Source organism: Pseudorasbora parva, chromosome 15 (assembly GCF_024679245.1).
Source record: "Pseudorasbora parva isolate DD20220531a chromosome 15, ASM2467924v1, whole genome shotgun sequence".
NCBI lineage: Eukaryota > Metazoa > Chordata > Actinopteri > Cypriniformes > Gobionidae > Pseudorasbora > Pseudorasbora parva.
In genome coordinates, this window is record NC_090186.1 from 25,367,965 (window position 1) to 25,393,660 (window position 25,696).

General features: G+C 41.5%; 3 protein-coding genes across 6 annotated transcripts in view; 1 reads left to right on the forward strand and 2 right to left on the reverse strand.

The window, feature by feature from the left end:
• asb2a.1 (ankyrin repeat and SOCS box containing 2a, tandem duplicate 1) overlaps positions 1 to 2,700 on the reverse strand; it is a 39,675-nt gene extending 36,975 nt beyond the window's left edge. The window contains exon 1 of the mRNA XM_067417454.1: positions 2,507 to 2,700. The gene's annotated coding sequence lies outside the window, so the exon portion shown is untranslated. The remainder of the gene's footprint in view (positions 1 to 2,506) is intronic.
• The window catches only part of ppp4r4 (protein phosphatase 4, regulatory subunit 4), a 104,601-nt gene that overhangs the window by 35,999 nt on the left and 42,906 nt on the right, over positions 1 to 25,696 (forward strand). Inside the window, exons 2-4 of the mRNA XM_067417448.1 lie at positions 16,152 to 16,320; positions 22,003 to 22,047; positions 22,130 to 25,302. Coding sequence (XP_067273549.1) covers positions 25,198 to 25,302 — 105 coding nt within the window. The 5' untranslated portion in view covers positions 16,152 to 16,320; positions 22,003 to 22,047; positions 22,130 to 25,197. The remainder of the gene's footprint in view (positions 1 to 16,151; positions 16,321 to 22,002; positions 22,048 to 22,129; positions 25,303 to 25,696) is intronic.
• Positions 2,842 to 15,153, reverse strand: asb2a.2 (ankyrin repeat and SOCS box containing 2a, tandem duplicate 2). Of its 4 annotated transcripts, none has more exons than XM_067417451.1 (10): positions 15,031 to 15,153; positions 14,391 to 14,630; positions 14,158 to 14,226; positions 12,531 to 12,700; positions 12,292 to 12,447; positions 11,959 to 12,204; positions 11,700 to 11,871; positions 3,931 to 4,501; positions 3,558 to 3,711; positions 2,842 to 3,456 (listed from the first exon to the last, which is right to left on the reverse strand). In XM_067417451.1, exons 2-10 carry the CDS (start codon positions 14,621 to 14,623, stop codon positions 3,329 to 3,331), a joined length of 1,899 nt encoding a protein of 632 aa, XP_067273552.1. In that variant the 5' UTR covers positions 14,624 to 14,630; positions 15,031 to 15,153; the 3' UTR covers positions 2,842 to 3,328. The 4 variants fall into 4 exon arrangements, with proteins under 4 accessions (XP_067273552.1, XP_067273551.1, XP_067273550.1 ...); XM_067417450.1 differs by having other exon boundaries at positions 14,158 to 14,253; XM_067417449.1 differs by having other exon boundaries at positions 14,158 to 14,277.

The following is a 25,696-nucleotide window of genomic DNA, read 5'->3' on the forward strand; positions in this document are numbered from 1 at the left end:
TTTTGCAAATACATTTCTATTTAGTTTTTATTTATTTTGTTTCAGTTTTAGTTTTAGTAATTATAGTTTAGCAGAGTTACCATAATGAAGTGTAGAGTTTCATCTTATTAAACATCCTTAAGTGAAATAACTTGATAAACAAGCATTATTGTTTATACCCAGGACGGTCATACAAAACATGCATAAAGTTGGGTCTTCACCTTTGAGCAAAAAAGCTTGAGTCAAACTATGAAACAACGATCTGGAGATTAAAAATGAAATAAATTATATTTTTATATTTTTGACAAAGGCTAATACTCAGAGGATCTATCTTAAAGAACAAAATAAATGCAACGTAAAATATATAAGTAAAAATTATAAATTCCAGACAAACTCATTCATAACAAAGATGAAATATTGTTAAACAATTAAAAGCTTATTTTAATTTCTTCAGTAGTACAATGTAGGCTAGCAGTGTAAGACCACAGCTAAAGTCATCTGAATACAGCCAACACACTGTTGTGCTCTGTGTGTGTTTGTTGTGCTATAATTGTAAAGGGGACCAATGTCCTCACTTATCTAGTAAAATATTATGATAACTGACTAGAGAGGACATTTGACTGGTCCTCAATAGTTAAAAAGGCTTATAAATCGGCCAAAACATGTTTTTATTTAAATCTATTGTTTTGCACGTTCTTGGGATGGGTAGGGGATATAAAATATCATTAACCTGATATAAAATCAATGGAAGTCCATGCAATGTCCTCACTTATATAGTGAAACAAACGTGTGTGTGTGTGTGTCCTGGTATTCCCTACTTTGTGGGGAAATGTCTCCACACAGATAATAATATAATTAGTAGTAAATGATTATGAAAACACCTTTGAGCCTGTCAATATTATGCAAACATGAAATCTCAAACGCACAGTAGGCTAGTACTTGCTACTAGTTGCTGACTTTTGCGCCTGCGTCTCTCGTCGCGTAAGAAACGGCATTCTAAAACAGTGAGCTTAAGTTAAAAGAAGTTCAACGTGGATCTCATTATCTTGTGTTATTTCCCATTTCACTGCCACGGACGCATTGATTCTTTGTGAACTGCCGTTTAGGACTAGCGATGTGTTGCCTGTCTGCATGCGTCCGTCACAGGGCAGCGGTTAATCTCCTCAGATCACTTCACGCGCAGTAGCGCAATATTCAGACACTCCCTCAACCGCCACAGTCAGATTTTCCACCACAGTAAAGAGAGCTTATTAATAACGAAAACGAATATTTATTTTTGCTAATTATTATTTTATTTCAGTTAGTTTTTTAGTAAGAGTAGTTAGTTTCGTTTAGTTTTAGTTTTTTATTTATTCAGATTTTTTAATTTTATTTCAGTTTACGAAAATGTTTTTTGACCAATAGTTTTAGTCTTAGTTTCAGTTTTCGTTTACGAAAATAACCTTGTGTGGGTGGCGGCGACTCGTCTGCGATTCTCTCTGATCTCATCTTTGATCATTCACACTGCGGGATTGTCACTCGCGTGCACGAGCACCAATTAGCCTATGATCTTGGGCATTTGTCGGCGATTTCGCGAAACCTTTCGGTGAGTCAAAATCGCGGGGGAAAATCGGGCAGTGTGAACTAGGCTTTAGGCAGCGTCCACAAAGTGTCTTATTCCCTTCTCAGGGAACAAGGGTTACACCTGCTGGTGTAATGATGTAATTGATGTAATCATTATTTAAAATGTTGAGTTGCGTGCAAAAAATAATTTACTCTATTTTGTTCATTCAGTGTTTATATCCAAACTATAAACTTTTATCAAAGTACTTTTTTGATATTTTAAAAACACAGAATGATACTGTGTGGTTGAGTTTGTGAAGCTGTTTCATATACATGAAAACTGCTCTATCTGTGCCAATGGCTGCCCGAAAGCAGATTTGAATCTTTCGCTGCCTGCAACATGATCGTACTTGTCAAAGGTTTAATGACTGAATTGTTCTCATATAGGAATAGAGTTGAGTGGGTGTTTATTACTGATAAATTTTGCTGCTGGTAGACATAGGGCCCTATCATACACCTTGTGCAATGCGAGTCCAGGCACAACGCAAGTTTTTTTGCTGGTTTCAGCCTGACACAGTTTTTACGTCCAGCATCACGTTGTTTATATAGCAAATGCATTTGCACCTATTTGTACGCCCATGGTCAATACTAGTCTGAAAACGAGGTGTGTTCAGGCGCATTGTTGCCGTGTTGCTATTTTGATGCAACTGACTGCGGCATTGACCGACAAAAACCTGGTCTAAAGTCAGTAGCACAGTATTTTTTTGTTTTATCTTAAAGGGCGCATTAGTAATGTGCACCTATAGGCATGTCCACAAAGCGCATACACTGCTTATTACACACAGGGATGCATAGCAGCACACAAAAAATTTTAAATATGAAAAATTAAAGTATTCAAATGTAAAAGATTACTATTGTGTACATAAATTTAAATATGCCTACAAGTCATAATGGATAGTCATTGCATGTATCAGAATTATCCTACCTATTTGCAGTAATGATGAGCCAGCAGGACGAGCAGATCCATTTCCTCAATAATAAGAGTTTTTCCGCTTGCAAATTCTGCCATGTAAATTGAAGACGCCTCTGTCATGTGAAGGAGAAAGATTCCGTGGAGATGTTATTTGGCACTGCCATTTATAGAGAGCGATCCTGCTACTAACTTGTGCTCTTCAACACCATTGGCAATTGCAATGCAACAGTGTCATTCTAGTCAGGCTTTAGTATTTGTAGGAGAAATGTGTTTCCACATATAGCGTCAGTTCTTATGCATTGTTGTGAGACCAATATTGAAAGGGAAACACCACAAACTTACAGGAATTACGAATTACACAAAGCTCTATAATGTGACAGGTTACATCATAGTTAACTAATTTACAAAACAAATTTACAATAGCTACACCCTGTACAGTACATCTTCATGATTTTAAAGCAAAATAATAAATATCAAATATCCAATATCCACAGACTTAGGGTACAAGCAAATTTGGTTATGTACCCATATAAGTAAAATTACATATTGCTAAAAAAGCCAGCTCGTCATATACTGCCTTTGCTTGTGTGCTAGTTCTGACTTTTTATACGTATATGTATACTATGTACATTTTAATATTATTCTATTTACATTTACAAACATGTTTCGGGAATTCCGTACAAACAGAAAGTAATTATGCTAAATAATGTATATTTAAATCTCAAGCTTCTAAATCTGTGATTACCCTATGTCTGTAACATAAGAATTCAAATCATGTTCTGTAAACAATTTCGATTGGCATGACGTTCATCACAGAATATCCTAAAATAATTCTTATTCATAACTCAAGAACTTGATTAGACTGCCTGGTAGAGGAAGAGCTTTGATTCGCCTCAGTTTGTTGATTCCCAGTCGCTGACGAATCTTGAGTCTGCACAGATGCATCAGGGTGCAAGGTAGAACTGAAATAGAGAGGTTTCAGTTTTTCATTTTTAGTTCCATTTATTTGAAAAATGTATTCAATTTCATGTAAATAATTAAGAGATCTGAAAGAATTTCTTACCTGATTTTTCTTTAATATGGGCCCAATCTTTATAGTTGTCTAGGTGCTCAGTTATTCTAGAGCAGATTTTAACATGTCCCACATAGTCAAGTAACGTGTCTATTATGGGTCCCACCATTCTGCTGGCTGAGGGAGTAGAGATTATCTCACAAAACTGCAAAAAATTAAAAAATTAAACTTTTAATTTGACAGAAAACAATAAAATTATGCAATTGAGTATATAGTGCAATACATATGATAATATTAAACAATATATTTTATTTAATGTATTTCTATTTCTATTTTATATATTTTTATTCTTTATATACTTTATATTTAAAATATTCTATTTTACTTTTTTAATGCTGCAAAATCATCTCATAAAAATATTTACCTGTACACAGTTTTCTGATGGTTCATCATTTAAATAATAAATAGCTTCTTGTCCATTCTGTCTTAGTTTTATGGGGGGATGAGAATTACTGCCATATTGACAGTTAAAACATGATACTGCATCACATCCATTGGCCAGTAGATACTTCATCATCAACATGTCCTTCACACAAAAAACTAAAGCCGCTGGGAAGCTGGTGGGATGAGTTGGCAGCAGGGCATTGACATTAGCACCATGCTCTACCAGCAAGGCCACCATTTCCATACTTCCTTTCCTCACAGCCACCAGCAGGGTGTTGAAAATGTCCAGGTTGGGGTCAGCGCCTGCTTCTAACAGCATAGTAGCCGCCTCAATGTTCCTGTTTACCACAGCCGAGTACAAGGCTGTGCTGCGGCGATCTTCATACATTTTTGACCAATCATCTGACAGCATGGCATTGACGTCATATCCAGCCTCAATCAATGTTTCTAGCACATCATCCATGTTACTCTCTGCAGCAAAATGAAGAGGACTGATGCCGGAACATTTCACTTTGGCACTGTTTGTTCTAGGGATAAGCATGGCAACAATGCTGAGGAAGATGAAAAAGAGAGATATTAATTTTTTTTAATGATAAAATCAGCCCTTGAAAATACCCTGATATACTTATTGAAATAACAATAAGTGTAACATATGTAAGGGGTATATTTTGTAATAATGAACATCATCAGTGTACATCATCTCAATTATTACATGGCTACTCGTCAAATAAATAAATATGTGTAATATAAAGTCAATATGAAATACTGATTCGAAACCATTTTGTGATAATTGTAACTATAGGCTATATTATCATTTAGCGCACCAGGAACACTTTACCGATTTTAGAAATAGGGCTTATTCAACTCCTTTCCTACATTTAGATATGTGGGCAAATGCATTTTTGTCTCATTCGTGTCTGCATTCATTGTTTTAGTTTGGCAGGGTCGCCACTAGTTTAGCTTAGCATAATGAATGGAACCCTATGTTGTCCCGAGTAAAAGTGATCCAAAAAAAAACCCCACCCACCTAACTACTTCTTCTGGCCTGTGTATTCACAACGAGTACAAATAGCGATGTAGATTAAGACAGACGACTTCCTAGGCAGATAATGACTTGGAACTATATTATGGGGTAGCACAGGCGAAGCACTGCTTACTTGAGCACAGAGATATCACGTAACACATTACGATCGCTCAACATCCAGAGGACGTGAGGATGAGAGCCATGATATCTCTGCGCCCAAGAAGCAGTTCATCACCTGTGTTTCCCCATAATATAGTAACAAGTAGTGATGTCAAAAGTATCGATATCGATACCAAATCCATACTGAAATGTAAAAAATGTGACGCTTTGAGCACTGTTGAGTGGAATCGTAAACACCTCTGACTGATCATTGTGCTCACAAGATCATGAAATAGGTCTGTGATTGGCTACTACGATCAGCACTTCACAAACATTTAGTAAAAATACATCAATGCCGCTTTTCACGGAGCACTTGCACAGATGCACAGAGTGTTTGAATGCAGGTGCCTATCAGCCTACCGGTCCGCTGGTTGACGCTTCCTTGTGCTTTCAAACGCTCCTGCTCCTGCTTTCAAAACACTTTCAAACACTTCCGTGTTCTTTCAAACCGCTGCCATGCGTTGATCATTGTAGCCAATCACAGGCACATCCAACGAGTGCGTGAGCACAATGGCCAGTCAGAGGTGTTTACGATTACAGCTCAACAGCGCTCGAAGAGTCACATTTTTAACATTTCAGTATCGATTTGGTATCGTGATCGATACTTTTGACAACACTAGTCCCAAGTCAATATCTGCCTAGAAAGTCGTCTGTCTTACTCTGCATCGCTATTTGTGCTCGTTGTGAATACGCAGGCCACTAAGTAATTAGGTGGGTGTTTTTTTTTATTTTTTTTTATCACTTTTACTCTGGACATGCTAGCTGGCAACATAGGATTCCATTCGTTATGGTAAGCTAAGCTAGCGGCGACCCTGCCAAACTTAAACAATGCATGCACTGAGACAAAAAGGCATTTGCCCACATATCTAAATGTAGAAAAGAAGTTGAATAAGCCCCATTTCTAAAAACGAGTTGGAGAGGTGTTTAAATACATTATATTCCTTCATATAATGAAGGTGGAGAGTTCCTTTAAGAAAACAAAAATCATCCCAGCAAAAAAGATTTCACAGTATTTGAGATGTTCAATATAATCAGTAACTTATATGCCAGCTATGTTTGTATGAAATGAGCATGAGTATGTGGCGTGATAGAAGAGACATGAAAGTAGAGCCAGCTACCAAGTATACTGTATAGAGTGCAACAGTCGGGTTCCAGAAGTAAAAATCCATTTACCCATAATGGGGAATTTTGATTTTTAATGAAGAATAATACATTTTGAAAAACTTATGATCTATGAGCTTTCAACAGTATTAATCAATGGTGTATGCTTTTGTTGATGCCATCGGTTTGCATTATTTTTTTTATTTTTTTTATTTTTTTTAAATAATCATGTTTAACTGTGGGATGTTTTGTGAAAAACGTCCCCGGTTATGTATGTAACCTTAGTTCCCTGAGAATAGGGAACGAGACGCTGCGTCAGCTGATGCTACGGGGAATGCCTTCAGCGTGACAGGTGTCTGAAATCGCTATCAAATCACAATCCTACTGACCGTCGGCAGCTGGTGATGTCATCACTGTGCGACCAGGAAGTATAAAAGGGCACCGTGCCAACATGACGCTATCCACTTCGTCTGAAGGGACTGTGGGCAGGCACACCTTGAAGCATGGCCATGTGACGCAGCCTCTCGTTCCCTGTTCTCAGGAAACTAAGGTTACATACGTAACCGGGGACGTTCCCTTTCGAAAGGGAACTCGCGCTGCGTCAGCTGACGCTACGGGGAACGATATACCCACGCCGCCATGGCAGTGAGAACTGCCTGGACGAGTGTTCGCAGGAAGTCTGAACCACTCCCCCTCTAGCCACACAGGCTGCCAGTGACATCACTCCCTACGGTCATAGCCCAAGCTATATGCCTAAGAGAGAACCTAAACAAGTTTTTATCTGAGGTTTCCTACTCTCGGCTTGCTCGAGGGCCTGGGACCTACTACTTCGAAGGAATGAGTCCCTTAAGGGAATGTGGCTGGGGGACCCGAGGGGGAAACCTTCACCGAATGTCACCAGGAAGGCCTCACCTGGCATCACTTCTGTGGGACACCCCAGCTTGTCTGTCCTGTCTGTCAAACAGAGCCCCCTGTCTGTCAAACAGAGCCTCCGGACATCGCTCTTACTCATGAGCATCCAGACTGAGGGACTGCAAACTGGCAATGTCCTCCTCAGACCGGAACTCGGAGATGGGAATCCTGGAGAGCAGTACTCAGCTTAGTGCTTCTTACCCTTGCCAGCGAGGGGAGTCTCTTCTGCTCGATCCTAGGATCTACTGAACACATTTATTACAGGGGTGCTCAGGAGGCCTAAAAAGGCCTATGGACTGATCTACCCGGGAGGCCCCGACTCAAACGGTCTGATCAGACTCAAGCGGCCGTAAGCTCGCAGACGACCCTCAATGAGGGGAGCTCTTAAGCCAGCTTGGTAGGTAAACCATGCTGTAGGCTAGCCAGTCCCTGTCCTGAAGGGACTGCGCAGCAGAAACGGAGTCTCGTCGTGCTAGGGCATGAGCCCGCCCTTGAGTTATACCGGCCCAGGCCGGGACCCACCGGTGGGCAGCCGCTAGCTGTCAGCTCAAAGCCAGTTATACGTTCCCGCTCAAGGGAACCGTTTCCGCTCCAGGGAGGCCAGTACCCGGCACTGTTAGTGCTAGCTGTTAAGAGCCGCTGCAAGGTGGCTTTACTGGTTCCTCAGGGGGCCCATGAGGCTATAACGCCAGAAGCCACCCATGCTAATGGCTAGCTTGTCACCGAGACCTGGTCCGGGAATCCCTTCCCAACAAGGCCCAAAAAGGCCTGACAGCATAATACACTGGCCTACCGAGGGTCCCAGCTCGGGGGCTCACCCTCAGGCGGCCTGGAGCGGCCTACCTCCTGCCAGCCAACGAGCAAACTGTTGGGAGTTGCTGTGTTCCCGGGGCTTGCCTCCAGAGAGGCCTGTTTGATGCCTACGTACAGTCCAGTCTTTTAGAGCGGCCTGGAGAGGCCTATTGCCGAATGGCAGTTCCCTATTAGATTCGTGACAGACGGTGCTTATCCGATGGCAAATCCCACCGGAAACCCAGCAGGGCCGGGAAACGACCCTAGGACGGCCTGAAGCAGCCTGTCCCTGATAGCAGACCATGCTAGCCGCCTGGCTAGCACCCACGCACACTGTTGCAAGACCTGGGAACCGGGGCTCACCCTACAGGAGGCCTAAAGCGGCCTAGATCCTGTCAACCAATGGTCGGAACCCTAGGTCACCCCCTCAGGGGACGCCATCTGAGGCGTGCTGAAACTCAGCGAGCCCTCATAAGTCGGGCTGACAGTCGCTTGTCTGCTGGCAGATGAGGACTGGATATCCAGTCACTACCTGGGGACTCATCCGCAGGGAGGCCTACTGAGACCTACCACCTGACCCAGAGTTAACTGCCCCGACTGCCTCGGCTGGCGTCTCCCCGCCAGCCAGCCTTCTGTAGATGGTCCGTCCCAGCGGCCCGTAGATGCCTTCTGTGACGGCGCAGTCTCCCAGGCAGCGCCTACCAGCGTAGACCTAAAACACAATGCCCACAGCAGTGCACTCAGCATAAAACGCTTTGGACCCTCTAAAGCGAGAGGAGTACAACTTACGCCACCTGACTCCAGGGCGGCCGTCTGGTCGTCCAGCGGTCCGCCGTCCGCGCAAGGGCGTCAGCCGTGACGGTGTTTCGGCTCCAGGGGAGCATCCTACCAACCCATGCTTTCCGATGGTTGCGAAGTACAGCTCGACCCGAGCCCTAAAAGGTGAAGCAGAAGACACAGAGCAAGAGGTGAAAATATTGAACACCCACAACCGGCCATTTCCTGAACCAAGCCGGGGGGCCACCCAGAAGTGGCGGCCGCACTAGCTCTGGGGGGCGGGGCTAACAAAACCAGTCTATACTGCGCACCGCGAAGAGACGCCAACCCCGTCCCCACGACCACTGGCTGAGTCGCGATTCATTCTGCTACACACCTTTTTGCATTAATAACAACCCCCAAATGCAGAAGGGGGGTGGGCATTGGCCGGACGACCCTAACTGCGGGGAGGCCGGATAGGGATACAAAGCTCCTGCGGGACTACCGACAGGAGCCCGGGGCAACTGCCAGGGTGATATGCCACCGCGAGACGCCACCGCCATCCCATCAACAGCCTAGGCCAACTTGATGCACTAGCATCGGTCTGATAATCCCACAAACAACGGCCCTAAAAAGGGCTGGGACAGACCTTACTGCAGTTCATGCGCTAGCCTAACCTCACATATTCATCTGGATATTTCACTAGCAGAGGTGCCAACGCTACCCAGAGGTGGCTACAGCTAAAAAAGTTTGCCAGGAGAACATATATCAGTTTATATTGCTGCTCATATTACACATATCCAGAAGAGAAACAGCCTTATAAACTACTGTTGCTACACTAGCAAACTCTCTGTGTTTACACAAACATCGTTCTAGCCATCTTCACCGGGGAACTACAGGCCCACTTCTCCAACTGTTACATTACTTCACTCTTTTGTAGACAAAACATCCCTCAGGGAAGCATAGAGTCCAAACATATGGCATTGAAAAGAAGAATGTTTGCCCTAAAAGGGGACTCACCCGCTGTCTTCAGTGCCTCATCGCTTCATGTAACATGCATGCTTCGGCGCACTAACCTGAGGGTGGGGCGCTCTCACACACCGCTCGCTCATCATGTAAAGCGCGCCCGGGGAGAGAAAGGAAAACAACAAAAAACAAAGGAGGGGACACAACCTCACCTTCTCCGCGCCCTCGGGGGAGGAGACTCACCACCTCGCTTCCGGCGCTGGAAGCGGTTCTTCTCTATGGTTCTTCTCCCCGATGTCCCTCCTCCTGTTGCGGGTGTCCCGCCTCTTCCGCGTCCTACTCCTCCACGGAGGGGGCGCATGAGAGGCCACGCTACTGCGTTGGCCCAATCGATGATCCTCGGATCTTGATGGGTCAGGGACACCCTCCTGCCTGGGCGCCACCCCAGACCTCAGCGGAATACACGTTCTATACGCCACTGAGCGCGCCCTCGCCTCTCTGAACTTTCCCAGCACCGCCTCGATGGAGGTGCCGAAAAGCTCAGAGGCGAGACCGGGGCATCCAGGAGAAAGGCCTTTTCTTTCACCCCGATGTCCACCAAGTTCTGCCACAGATGGCTCTCCGTGGCGACCATAGCCGCCATCGACTGTCCGATGGCGACTGCTATGTGTTTGGCCGCCCGGAGAGAGAGAGTCCCCCCCCGATCGAGGTCCCTCAGCGGGTCAGCTTGATAAGCCTGCAACACAGACAACGTGTGCAAGGCCGCCGCCTGACCCGCCAATGTGTATGCCCTGCCATTAAGACGTGAAGTCGTCTTTAATGGTTTCGATGGCAGGGCTGGAGCTCGTAGTGTCGATGGCCGCCTGGACGCAAGATAGTTCGCGAACGTTTCGTCGATGGGCAGCATCGACACATACCCTGCCTCGGCCAATCCCCCGACATCAGCAAAATTAAAACGCTGATGTCGATGGATTCGCACCGAGTAGGGTTTCTTCCATGCCCCCACGACCTGCTCATGAAGGTCGGGGAGGAATGGAAGGCTCCCGGGAGCTGGGCGGCTATGGTCGGGGAGAAACCGATCGCCCACTCTGTCAGGGCGGGCGGTCTCTCCCCTGGCTCTCTGCCACGGCAGATGAAGTCTCACAATGCGCGCCCCATCACATCCAGCAGCTCCCCATACACAGGGCAGGATGGCTGGGAGGATTCGGCCTCAGCCTCATTTTCCTCCTCATCCACAGCCATCCTCTGATCGACTGGAAAACCACGGGCTGACGAAGAGGAGGAGTCTCCATCCGACTCCTCCTCCGTCAGCCTGCTCTCGCGACCTGGCTGATCGTCTGCAAGCACTGTATTCTCCAGACGATGAGCCAGATCCATCTGGGAGCCCCAGGACAAACGGCGCCGCTCAGCCTCGGCATGAGCGGGACCGCTCCCAGATGCTGGCTCTTCTTCCCTCGAGAAGAAGGCCAAGCGATAGCGGAGCGTCCTCAGTGGAAAACACTCGCAGTTTGCGCAAGAAGCCCCCTCGAGAACCTCCCGCGCATGCTCTTCCCCCAGGCAGAGCACACAAAGGGTGTGCGTGTCCTCAGGCGTGAGAAACCTGGGACATGGATCAACGCACTTCCTGTAAGCTCCCTTGGATTTACATGTGCACTTCATTTCACTTTAGAAAGACTTTCTAGCGAACCAGACAAAACAGTCCCTGAAGACGAAAGGATAGCGTCATGTTGGCACGGTGCCCTTTTATACTTCCTGGTCGCACGGTGATGACATCACCAGCTGCCGACGGTAGGATTGTGATTTGATAGCAATTTCAGACACCTGTCACGCTGAAGGCATTCCCCGTAGCATCAGCTGACGCAGCGCGAGTTCCCTTTAGAAAGGGAACTACACTACCCATGATTCTGCAAAGAAAGCTATTACGATTACAATCAGATTTGGCACTTTAAATCAGAATCAATCAAATTCATGTAATCTCAAGAGCTGTGTAATAAAGATACATATGGAATTATCTTGTGTAGTATAGTAGGCCTACTAACCTCTCATGACCATTTTTTGCTGCGACATGAATAGGAAGTAATCCTGTTCTGTTAGCTTTGTTAACATCAACTCTTTTCGTCAAGAGGATCTCAACAACTTCATCATGACCATTCTTAGAAGCCTCAAACAATGCTGATGCATCATCATTTGCCTGGGTATTAATATTGCCTCCTAAAAATAGGGAACTAGATTAATGCTACTAGATTAAAATAAGTAATATTTTTTTTCTCTCTTGTCTTACCTTTCAAAGATTCTTACCTTTAAATATTAGGAATTTAAGCACCTCGACAGCACCACACTGAGCAGCCGTAAACAGAGCATCAATGCCATAAACATTTTTGGCCGACAGCTTTGCCCCTGCTTGTAATAATAACTTGCAAATCTCTAAATTTTTGTTCCTCACTGCTTCATGTAGTGGAGTCCCACCTTGAATACAGGCTTTAGTTGGGCAAGCTTCAAATCTCAAAAGAAGCTCCACAATCTCTTCATTAGGTTTCTCGCATGCTATAAAAATCAACAGTGATGTTTCAGACCTTTTTCTGGTCATTTGTTCAGTCGTTGAAAGACATCATGCTAAAAAAAGACGTTTACCTTTGTGCAGTGGTGTCTCCCACTGGTTATTTGAAATGTTAGGATTAGCTCCTTGCTCCAAGAGGTGCTTTACACAAGAAATGTGTCTGCGACTCACAGCCAGACTGAGCGGTGTCTGGCTTGTATGTGTCCGTTTGTTGATTGTGTCTGGTCTGGCTGTGGGAGAGATAGGATACAACTGTGACTTATAAGAATGCAATTCTAGACTGGACATAATTCTGAATTGAATCATTCATTACCTCTGAGCAGAATTTTAAGGCACTCGATATGGCCATAGTATGCAGTCTCGTGAAGCGGTATCCAGCCGTCTTGATTGGGTTCATTAAGAATTTTAGACTTGGAATGAATCATGTCTTGTAGAGCCTTTGCATCTCCTTTCCAAATGGCTGCGACAAAAGGGTCCATATCACTGAAAGAACAAATAAGAGACTCTTCTCTCAATAGATGAGCTCAATCAATGAGCATGATATAGCTGTTTTAACAATTGACCTATTTTTGTAAGTTACACTGTTACGCCAGTAGGTGGCGACATGTGATGAGACATGAATGAATCACTTAGTCAAACAATTTGTACAAAAACAATGATTCATTCACGAAGAAAGCAATTCATTCAGAAATGCATTTTGGAATAAGGGGCAAACAGGGCCGAAATACGAATCTGGGCACAATGTCTGGTTGGTAGCCCCTCCCCACTCCTCCCCACCCCTTGTAAGCAGCCAAAATTTTGTTTGTCCAAGGACATTTTAATTTGTCATTAACAGTTTTACTAACTTAAACTGAACTTTGTTCTACTGTGCTGGTGTAAAGTTCATAAATAATCGGTGTTTCCCATAGGATTTTGTAAAACTGTGTTGGGTGGACATCTGTCTGGGGGCATGCTACCCCGCAAGTAAATTTTATGGTTAAATGCATCGATCGGGTGGACTTTGAAAGCTCAAAATTAAATGCTTCAACCAACTTCAACTCATGAACTTTGCAAATTAAACAAAGAAAAAGCATTGACTTGTACCTGGACATTAAAGTGGGCTCAAACTTATTTTTAGTTATGATATAGTCTTAGTCTACATTACATTATCACTGGTGTTTTAGGATGCCAAACAATTATTATAATAATATAACAATGATTCATATAATTGAATATTTCAATATATTACATTACAGTATATGAAAATTACAATGCTTTTCTCCTAATTTCTTCACTTGCAAGAAATAAAACCTTGGGCTTTTATTTTGGAGAAAACAGCAGCTCAATAACTGATCGTGTGAGCAAATTGCACACTTCTCTTAAAATCACGCTGCACACACAGATTGCCTATACAAGTTACTTAATTCAATTATTTCGCTTTTTTATAAAGGCACAATTTTTTTTGTTAATGGGCAAAATATTACGTTAGAGACCTTTATGTTAGGCTATAAGTTTTATAACTCATATGTGTTAGGAAAAGAGAGGAGAGCAAACTCGGGTCAAACACATCAAAAGCTATTTTCAAGCACTGCATGACATACGACCCTATAGATATTTTTAGTGGCAGGCGTCTTTTTGTCAAAAAATATTTTTTTTGCAAATATACAAAATATTTAAAAAAAATTCTTGGCCCCCATAATGCCCATAGGATAATCCAGCCCTGGGTACCCCAGGGCACTCGCCCATTCCTGTCTATGGATAATCCAGCCCTGGGAGCAAAGATTACCAAATTAACAGGAATTATTGTGTCTGAAATGATATTCAATATTAACCTGCTAATTAAAATACACAAAAGAAGCGTTACACTCGCAATTGTCTTGATATCAGTAATAGTTCACTTCTAATCGGAACAACAGCACAGCCACACACACATGTTGAATGAGATCTTTCCTGCCACTCACTTTACAGGCTCCACTGTGACCTGCAGGTTTCCATTGTACCTTGTCCAGGCAATCACCATGTTTTTGTCACTACAGAAGAAATGATCTTGAACATCTCTGTTGATTTGTGAATTAATCTCACTGAAAGGAGTTTCATTTCAAACTTTCAATAAAGAGACGATTTTTGAGATTTTTTTTTTGTATGTGATTATTTACTTGAAGCATAGTTGTGCATGACAAAAGGGAAAAATCACCTGGGTGGGTTTGCTGAGTTAGGGTTGAATGGTGGTTGTTGTGTAGGGGCAGCTGCCTCTGTGCGGGTACGCAGTTGTCGATTGTGCCATGGGGATAAATTTGCATCAGCTAGACTCCGTTCAATAGCTAACTGCAGCAGCTGTCCTTCAGACATGTGTGCATAAGCACTGTAGTCCTCTAGGTCTTCATTTGATGTCCTTGAAGCAGCCATTGACACCCTGGCTGCTGCCATTTTGCACCTGTGATAGTAAAATGCTCAGAAATGTTAATATCAAAAATACTTTCTAATAACCTAGATCTAATCAAACACAAACATAAACTGCCAAGACAAATTCATTTGAAAAATAAATTGAAAAACCAGGTTATATATATATATATATATATATATATATATATATATATATATATATATATATATATATATATATATATATATATATATATATATATATATATATATATATATATATATATATATATATATATATATATATAAATAACCTGGTTTTTCAATTTATATATAATATTTATATTTTTTGTTTTTTAAATGTCCTTTTAAGTTCCTTTAAATCTTAGGCTTCATAGGTCCTAACATCAACATTATAATTCATTGCTATTATCATTAAGAAGTCCACTTACCTTTCTGCAGGATATAGATAATTATTAGTATGGATGTGTGCATGTGGGGCTGCTCTATCCTCTGTACTGCAGTTGCTGCTGCTTGCTTTATGAAGTCTGATTTTTACGTCACGATGTAAACAAACTGATAATCTTATAAATATATCTGCCTGGCTTGCATGTGATTCATTATAGCTTGTCTGGCCTAGATGTGACATGATCTTCTTTGCTAATGGGCCAAGAAACTGGAAGAGCAGCAGAATTAGTATTGGATTGGTTTACCTTTTTTTGAAACTGGTAAAAATCAAGCTTTTCCCTGAACTAGGAAACAACATTTAACCCTGATTTTTCACAAATTTGCTATAAATGATAATCAATGTAACCTTGCAGCATTGGAATTTATTCAGTAGAAATATGCAAAAACATTAATATAATATGAATAATTAAATATATTTTCTGCTTCTATGAAATATTTTTTTTTTTCATTTGTTCACTGTATTTGAATATTATACTTTTATTATACATTATTGAATACTGTGTCCTATGATAACCACTTTACTGCCTTCTACATGCATTACTTACAAATTTACAATATTTCTTCATACGCACGTATCATTATGTGCCCTGTGCTTGAGTGACCCTATTTTCAGAGACAGCTGTCTCTGAACCCTTGTGTGTGCTGGAAACCTCTCTGTGACTCCGTAAACATCTGAGATGGACACTCACCTCCTGTCCTATTACATGACTCATATGTTTTAATCCGTAGTGGTGTGGCAATGAAGGTTTGAGCTTCAAAACAGTGCAAGTAATGAAATCTGATATTGTTGCTATACCATATTTCTGATCATCTTTTTGTCCAACCATGCAGTTCTGTCTGTATATTGGCAGAATTCATAATGATAGTGATGTTAAGCTGCATGACTTAAGCATCTAGGAATAGTTTGCATGTATGCAAGTTCTTTTGGTTGTATTACCATGTCTGTGTTTTATCCATTAACACACTAGATCTGTAAGATTAACACATTCAGTATTTGTTTACTGTTACCTTGTACTCCAGTTATATTAGATCAAATTGCACATGATCAACTTTGCTTAATGTTATGAATAGCAGCTACATTTTTTATTTTTCATTTGCTTTTCAGTTTTTTCTCGGGATGCCCATCCGAGGTCAGCTCCAGTTTGGATCCAGCTTCTTACGAAGACTTCAGATGACCCAACACCTGCGAAGAGATGACTCCAACTCCTGCGAGGAGATGACACCGAATCCTTCGAGGAATTCAGATGACGCCAACTCTGAATCAACATGCACCAGTACTATATTTTCCATATATTGTATAATCATTATGTTGCTAGTTGCCGGAAAACATATTGGGTTAGAGTTTGCAGACTCTACACAACCTAAAAAGCCTCGGCACCCATCTTAAAATGTCTATGAATGAGAGATGAGGATAAATCAACTCATCAATTGTGCTTACTCAAGGTGGAAAACGTAACAAAATATTCTACTCAGGTAAAAGTACCATTACTTCGATTAAATTTTACTCAAGTAAAAGTAAAAAATAGTTCATTTAAAATTTACTGAGTTACTTTTTTTAACAGCGGGGGTAGGGGACTCTTCCGTGTAGGGTTGTGATAGAATGATATTTTTTTCCGATATGAAAATTATGAAATACTCATACTCATACATTTATAAACATACCTTTATCTGCATAGAGGAATGGTGTTCCGGAAAGTTTTCTATGTGTTTCCTTATTTGCATCCATATTTTGTTGCAAATTGGATATCCTCCAGGACAACATTTTTTTTGTCTATATCGAAAGTATTTCCATATTAGCCAGGGGTTCACAATTTTTTTTCTAGATAAAACCTTATTCCTTGTCTGGGATTGCGCAGAGCCTCTTAAGCCCTTCAAAGTGCTTTGAAACTGCACTGATTTGTACCGTCAACATTTTGGTTGCCATGGAAGGCTATGATGTATGGAGAACCAACCCTGCAGAAATTAAAAATAAATAAATGAATGAATGAATAAAAATATATAACATATGTAAATGAATAAACAGATAAATAGATAAATAAATGTGATAATAGAAAAATAAATAACAGAATAAACGAATTGATAAAATATTTTTTTAATTTTTAATCAAATAAAATGTTGTATTATATTTCCCTTAATTTATTATTTTCTGCTTTTATAAATATATATATATATATCGGAATTCGGATCGCCAATTAGGGCTGTGTTGAAAAAATCGATTCACCAAGTCGAATCGATTTTCATATTCATTTCTAAAGATCGACCCGTAACTCAGAGGATCGATTTAATAATAGGCCTACATTTTCCCTGTGAATTTTAATTTGCCGCGTCATTGAATTCACGCATGCGCGCGAGGTGGAAGGACATTAAAACAATGAACATGGCAGCTTTGAAAACTCCAGAACCGCTGCGGACAGAGAATACTAGTGTAAGTAAACAAACTCAAGCCAAAGCTCTCGTCACTATACCGTCGCGACCGTGCTGAAGAAGCGTTGCGGACAGACCAAGTTTTCCCTCACTCTTCCTCTTCTCTTATCTAAATCTCAAAGATCGGATCGGATCAGATCGGATCGAATAATGATAATCGATTCAAGATCTTGAGAATCAGAATTGAATCGATTCTTGAAATTTGAATCGAAACCCAGCCCTATCACCAATGTCACGTGATTTCAGCAGTTTGGCAGTTTGATACGCGATCCAAATCATGAATCAATACACTGATTCATGACTGTTTGAATCTTTATTTGAGGTTTGAAAACAAACACGGAAGAGAAGACAATGCTGAATAAAGTTGTAGTTCCCTTTCAGTCGGTCATGTTCGACGTACGTCAGAACTGAACCGACGAATTGGGATCTGATTTCAGAGACCTATCCACTTCGAGTGTATTAAAAATGAGCAAATCGGAGACTGGCATGGGATCAGCACATTCCACAATCATGCCTAGAGTTCTGGCCTGGTAACTCTCACGTTATCCTGAGACCCAGGCCCGGATATGTGCCCAAGGTTCCTACCACTCCCTTCCGGGACCAGGTGGTGAACCTGCAAGCACTGCCTTCGGAGGAGGCAGACCCAGCCCTGGCTTTGCTGTGTCCGGTCCGCGCTCTTTGCGCTTACATTGACCGGACCCAAAGCTTTCGGACCTCAGAGCAACTCTCCGTCTGTTACGTAGGCCAGCAGAAGGGAAAGGCTATCTCCAAGCAGAGGTTAGCCCACTGGATAGTGGATGCTATAGTCTTGGCTTACCAGTCCCAAGACGTGCCTTGCCCGTTTAGGTTGCGAGCTCACTCCACTAGGAGTGTAGCATCCTCCTGGGCGCTGGCTCAAGGCGCCTCGCTGACAGACATTTGTAGAGCTGCGGGCTGGGCGACACCTAACACGTTCGCAAGATTGTATAGCCTCCGTGTAGAGCCGGTATCTTCCCGCATCCTCGCCCCTGGTGGCCAGGAGCGCTAAGTGCCCGTTCTAAGTGTCGGCTTGCAACGCCACTCCCGCCCTCTGGGCCGGATACGTGTGTTATTGTATCCAGTTGTGCTCCCCGGGAAACCGGCTAACCCTGTCAAGCTCCTCCATCACCCCATGCGGTGTCAGACGTTGCGGACCGTCTGACGCTAGGCCTGCACCCGTATGCTTGTGGAACGTGGTTGTAGGCTGGGTTCCATATGTAGCGGTTCTCTCACGGCAACCCCATATGTGTATTCCTCCACGGTACCAGCTACCCTTCGGGCTAGCCCTGTGTCTTTCCCTTGACAGAGCCCGCTCTGTCGTCTCTGGGCGTGTTCTTTCCCCCCTACAATTAGGCTGGAACCACTCCAGAGACTGCCATATGTTGCACTACCCTGCCAGGTTAGTCCTTATGTGTATTCCGCCACCACTCCTTCACTGAAGGACGTGGCCCCACAGCGTACCTCTTCCGAGAGGGCACGCTTCCCTAGCGGTCAGTGGTCACTCTAAGTGGGTCTTACAGAACAGCAGTGACTGACCTCCCTGCTTGGAGCCCTGACTTCCGTACCATACTAGACGGTCCAGTGCGCTCAAGCAGGACGCTGGAAGGGCCAGCATCCTGGCGTGTTTCAGAGGGATCCCAATTCGTTGGTTCAGTTCTGACATACGACGAACATGATCGACTGAAAGGGAACGTCTCGGTTACGTATGTAACCCTCGTTCCCTGAAGGAGGGAACGGAGACGTACGTCCCGTCACCAGGTGCTGTGCTTCCACTAGGAGCCAAGTCACGTATTCGGCTCCTCAGCTGAAAAAAGCATTGATCTGCCATTCCACTTCCTATTTATACCCGCACTGCGGGGCAGAGCGTGGAATGTGCGGATCACATGCCAATCTCCAATTGGCTCGTTTTTAATACACTCGAAGTGGATAGGTCTCTGAAATCAGATCCCAGTTTGTCGGTTCAGTTCTGACATACGTCTCCGTTCCCTCCTTCAGGGAACGAGGGTTAAATACGTAACCGAGACGTTTTTGTTATTTTTGGACCAAAATGTATTTTCAAAGCTTCAAGAGATTCTAATTAACCCACTGATGTCACATATGGACTACTTTGATGATGTTTTTATTCCCTTTCTGGACATGGACAGTATAGTGTGCATACACTTGGATACGCTCTCAGACTAAAAATAAAATATCTTAAACTGTGTTCCCGCTCAGCAAAATATCGTCTAATTATTGTTATTGAGAAAATCCCAGAAAATATTGAGATATAATTTTTTGTCAATATCGCACACCCTAGCGCCAATGTGTTTTGCTGTAAAAACTGCACAAATGGAAACAGAAATGGCAATCTATATTACCCTATATCTTTCTATAAGCACAGAGTTTACACAGAAAGAAAAATGATTGAATGTTGGTATGCACAAGACTGTTGTTTTTCGCAAGTTATGTATAATAACTCTTTTTAACGTCAAGGAAGTCACATAACCATTCTATTTTCTACACTTTTCACAATGTTAGAGTAGCCTATTAAAATCATTCAGATATTGCGTGCCGTTGCAATATGCATATGGCGATATGTACATTTGCAGTATTTCGATGTATTGCACAGCCTAACTATCTATCTGTCTACATGCTTTAACTGATTACAAATTCAACATATACAAATATTAGCCAACATTTAGACATTTATTTTAAGATTTTTACATTCCACCTTAATGCATTAGAGGGAATTTTTTAAAGGGAAACACATCGGAATGTTAAATAGTTTCTTGACAGCCTAAGGAATTGGACTTAGTATAAAGCTGTTTATTGGAGTCTTTAAATCATTAAAGGCATTCATTTATAGCCTAACTTTACAAAGCTGCTGTTTTCCTATACTGTTTCCTATTTTATTTTGTTGATTGAATGGCATCTTCTTTACCTGATCACCTGCTCCTCCTCTCCCTCTGCTGACTTTTCTACCCGGCTGCTTTGATAACTTGTTATACTGATAGTTATAGATAAATACATTGTCATGGATTAGCTAGCTAAAATATATGTGGTGTTTACTTAGCTATTACACAATATTCTCATACCTCATTCTCAGTACATGCTCTATTTTTTATTTTTTGCATCCTTCTCTGACTAGTGGTTAAATATAGTTAGCTCTGCAGCACTTCTCTTCAGTTTTGGCGCTAACGTTACCTGTGTGCTCGCTCTCCCATTCGAACACCACTCGCGTTGTTTTGGTGAAAGTGCGACTCATTGGTTGGGCGTTACCAATCGGTTCAATGGAGGGGGGATTATTTTTTGTCTGATTTATTATGACAAATTCTACATATTTTTCATTTGCTCTACTGTTAATTTCATCTTGAAATATTGAGGGGGTTGTAACTGATGGGTTTGAATATCCATCCCCCCCATAAACTACGCCCCTGTGTGCAAAACCCTTTATTCTTAATCATGTGTTTGGCAACTAATGTTAATGTTCTCTTAATATTCATGATACATGAACAATGTGCAGCGTCGCAGCATGTCCATCTAAATGCTTTTTTTAATAGGAGGTGAAATGGAAGTAGCAATCTAAATTTTGGGGGCGCAAAATTTAGTCCTCAATGGCGGGGAAACAACGATCTCCAATATTTTGAATTTGGACTGCAGTACCTATTTCAAACACTAGCTGTCAATCCTACATATCACACCTTTAACTCATCTTTATTTATATGGTGCTTTTTGCAATACAGATGGTTTCAAAGCAGCTTTAGAGTGATAATAGGAAATTAATGCAACAAAGATTGTTTTGCCTGTACAGCAGCTCTAGAAAAAAGTCATTGTTCAGTTTACGTTCAGCACTGATTCAATTCTCTCATAAAAATCATTAGTAGGCCCTAGTTATTAATTTAAACACCATTTTCAACTTAAAATAGAAAACGTATTAAGCTTTCTGGCCATTTACTTAAAGGACAAAGGCAAACTTTGAAACAGGTTTTTCTAAAAATGATACTGTTATCATCTACGTGTGAACTTAAAAAATGAGAATTAGAGAAAAATGTGACCGCGTGCACATGCGTATTACGTGTTTAGTCTATAGGCTTTAGTCTTAGACTATGACTATGTTTACTTAGACTACATATCTGGCATGCATAATACAGGATTTTTTGTCGTTTCCGCAGATCCGTGTGAACGGGGATGACGCTGTCATCTGAAGCCTACAGAGGGATTTTTTCCCCCCATTTTTAGTACATCATTGTTGTGTACACTTAGTTCATATCGACAGAAAAACTCTGGAGAAAACAGTGATGTCATCCTCCAGCTCAAATCTGTTCTCATACAAATTACAATGATCAATAATATTAAGAATAATAAGAAAAATTTCCTTAAATTATAAGTTGTTAGCCAACTGCGTGATTTACAATTTAAGATTCAATGCATGAAATGAACTCTGCAGACTCCTGCTGGTTTCTCATGTATGAAATCAGCACCACCATGTGGTTAAAATATGTCAACCACCCGTATCTTGTATCTTTACCTGTAAGGTACTTTTCCTACTATGGAAGTCGATGGCTACCGTCAACTATCTGGTTAGTTACATATTCTTACATATAATGTTCTTTATGACAACCACCACCAAACATTTTCAAAATATCATCTTTTTTTGTTCAGCAGATGAAAGAAAATCATACAGGTTTGGAACAATATGAGGGTGAGTAAATTATTCATTTTAATTTTTGGGTGAACTATCCCTTTAAGAAGTTTTTTTTTTTTCACACAAAACTAGTAATACAAATAAGAACTACTCTTTTAATGAGCAAGCTTTTACATACATAAACTAAACTAAACAAAATACATTGGCTTTATTGAGATAAAAAAAATATGTTTTAAAGACAAACCTGAGAAAACCAACTGACTAAAATAATTTAGGTAACAACAACTCCACATGTACTCTTTTTACAATATGGGTTATGCAGTAAAATAATGTTTGCCATGGTTTTCAGTTACAGTTATATTTTATTAATGTTGGATAAATCTTCAAAAGTCAATGATTGTCCCTGAGGACCTTCCTTTGCTAGAAGTAGGCTAAGAGAAGCTCAGATATATCATGTGAAGTCATGACTGGACATTTAGTTTTGATATACTCAGAGAGACATTCAGTTATCTGAGACTGCACATGTTGAGAAAAATATGTACAGTTGACCTGTCAGTCTAGCAGTGATATGAGAAACTTGGTTCAGGGGGAGGATGCATGGATTCTTTCAAATCCCAGTGGTAGGAAGACTTGACCTTTCCATCTGACCTGATATGACCAGTTATCCAAGAGGTATATTAAGGATAGTGAGGATCACTGGAGGTCAAAGTAACATTTAGTTCCTTCACATGTGCTTGTAGCAACATATGCTTATAAATAAGTCTGTTGAATAAGCAGACTCTTGCATTATAACGCACACACTTTACTGACTCAATTTTGGTGACTGAAGATTTACACTTTAGCACTTAAGACTTATGCCAATTCATTTGTATCATCACTTGGAAGAGCCCAATTGTGGCTGTTTTACAGCAAAATATAAACAACATTGAGTCTGATGAGCCTGACAACCAAATGTCCATCCTTTACAAAAATGATTTGCAATGATATTGCATTACTTTAATACATACGGTTAAATGTGTAGTTTTGTGTAGTATGATGTTGTGCCACACAATAAAATCTGCTAAAATGCTTTGGTACTGTAGTACTAATGTCGAAGTAAATAATATTTTTTTTTCAAGTCCATTGTTGTGTAACTGTAGAACAGTTGCAGTTCAGATTTGACTTCCCAATAATTGTGGTGGTGCAACTGCAGTTTAGGACACTACAACCTGACTTCACAGACAGGGTTTAGATTAAGCCAGAATTAGGCCTTAGTTAAATTAGGGCATTTAAGTAGTTTTTTTTTTTATTATTAATGTGCTTTAGAAAAACATTACTGGTGTGCATTTTGAGACGAAACATATTTGACATATTTTAAGATATGTACGTGCATGCTGCTTTCAGCATTTTAGTCTGGGACTGGCCTTAAAAACTGTCTCTGAAACCTGGGGTAAATGTTATAGTTCAGTGAAATACAAGTTTAGATTTCTACATTATAACTACAGCTCATTTAAATGATGCAATTGATTTTTATAGTAGACATGCTGTTTAACAGGTGCACTGTAAAATGCTCTAAACTGCAGTTAAAGTCACAATAGTCTTTTTTTGAATTTTGTGAATTGATTTGGTAGTTGTGGTTTGCTATTGTGTGATCTCTTGTGATTGACTGATTAACAGATTCTGATTAAACACGTCATCAGAAAAGAGTTGTTGCAAAAGGGAGGGAAGTTTATTAAAGATTATGAGGGCTTTTATGGTGACTTTAATGACTGTGATAACTGCAGTTGTGGGCCAGGTAAATGTAGAAATGTTCAAGTGCCAACTTTAAATAAAATGTAAAACTAAAAAAAGGGTGGCAAATGTAACATTACCTTTCATTTTAGTAATGTGGTCATTTTAACACAGAATTGAAAACAGTGTTAAATTACCACATTATTAAAAAGAAGGCTACTGCAACTTTCATTTTTACAGTGTAGGCCCAAGTGTGATCATTTATTAGTATTAATGCAATTTTAACTTTTGCTGGTTCAGAGTGGTTAAAAAATGTAGTGACCAAGTTACCACACTGTGTGCTAAATGTGCTAGCCTCAATTACAGCACTGGTTTACAGTTTTAGTACACAATGAGTAAAACGTCACACTTCTAAGCTGAAGGTTTACCCGGAATTAGCCATATTTAGAATAATATGCTGTAAGTAAACATAATCAAAACCATTCAGTAGTTCTGTTCTGAATCCATTTCGATGACGAACTTCGACTCAACGCTCTGACGTTCCAACCGCTCAGAGCTGCTGTGGCATGCTGTCTCCATGGAAACCTGTTTAGTTGGTGCAGTGCGTTTGCGTGGTTTGAATATTCCTGTTTGCTAGCACATCCACAATATAAAAGACGTAGCTTTCCTGAAAATATCCGTTTACCATTTGAGATAGATTTGCAGTGGATTACTTAAGATGAATATTGAATAGGCTTAATGCACGGCTTTCTGGAGAGGAGCTTTTCCGACAGGCCTTTTTTTCCTCCAACTTTGTTGTCGTATCATTTGCGAGCTAACGTCAACCGAGGCAGGTGAACAGGTATGTGCGACCTGGTTAAACTGCAAATATAGTTCACACTGTATCTGCTGATGATAGTGCGAGCTCACATTTAGCACCCATCGGGAATATCGGGTAATTTCTTTTTCATATGACAACAGCCATATCTGAATTGTTTTCCCATCAGCGGGGGGGAAGGATTTTGTTATTGATCACCAGCACGCGCTGACCACAAGCATTCGACATCTCGAGCTTCTCCAGTGGGAAAACGCACACCGAATCCATCGTTTTCTCGGAAAGTTAGCTACACTTTTATCGCAGGAATCCCTTACAATGTGCCGTCAGCGCACGCGCGTCAGCTGAAAAGAGCGTGTAGAAACTGCACAAACAATTGAATACCACGCAAAATAAATTAGTGTTAGATCAAGCTTTGCAAGCAGTGGGACGCGTTTGTCGTGGGAGGACCATCCTCTCTTCATCAAAGACATCACATCAGTCATTCACTGTTAAGGAGCCACAATTATGACAGGACTTTGACACCCGCGTCTGACACATTGACGAAGACACTTTGGACAGATGTTTGTCAGGAAAATGACACCGAGTCAGTCCAGTTTGTTTGGAGAGATAGATGACCTGCAGGACCTTACTTTCATCGAGAGACCCATACGCAGGAGCCTGAAGGTATGTATAATAGCTAGCATTTTCTTCTGTCAACTACATTTGTTTCGTATAATAGTCATTGGCTGCAATACTGTGATGATACATTTAATGATTCAACACTGCTGACTAAGAGTGGATGGGTTTTTGACACTGCAGATGATTTCTTTAGGGAAAACTTAACGTTAAACGGAAAACAGTCACGCTCGTTGACGTTTTCGCTTATTTTGCTCCGCGCGCCACGACCTTTCGACATTATCGCGTCATAGACTCTATTATCTTTATTTGAAGTAGTAACTGTACTAGCATCCTTTGGGAAGGACGGGGGTTGCCCACTTCAGTCTGCTGAGTGACGCAGTTTCTGTCAGCTGTCCGCATCACTGCTTCGCCTCCTCGCTCTCGCCACTGCGGAATAGAG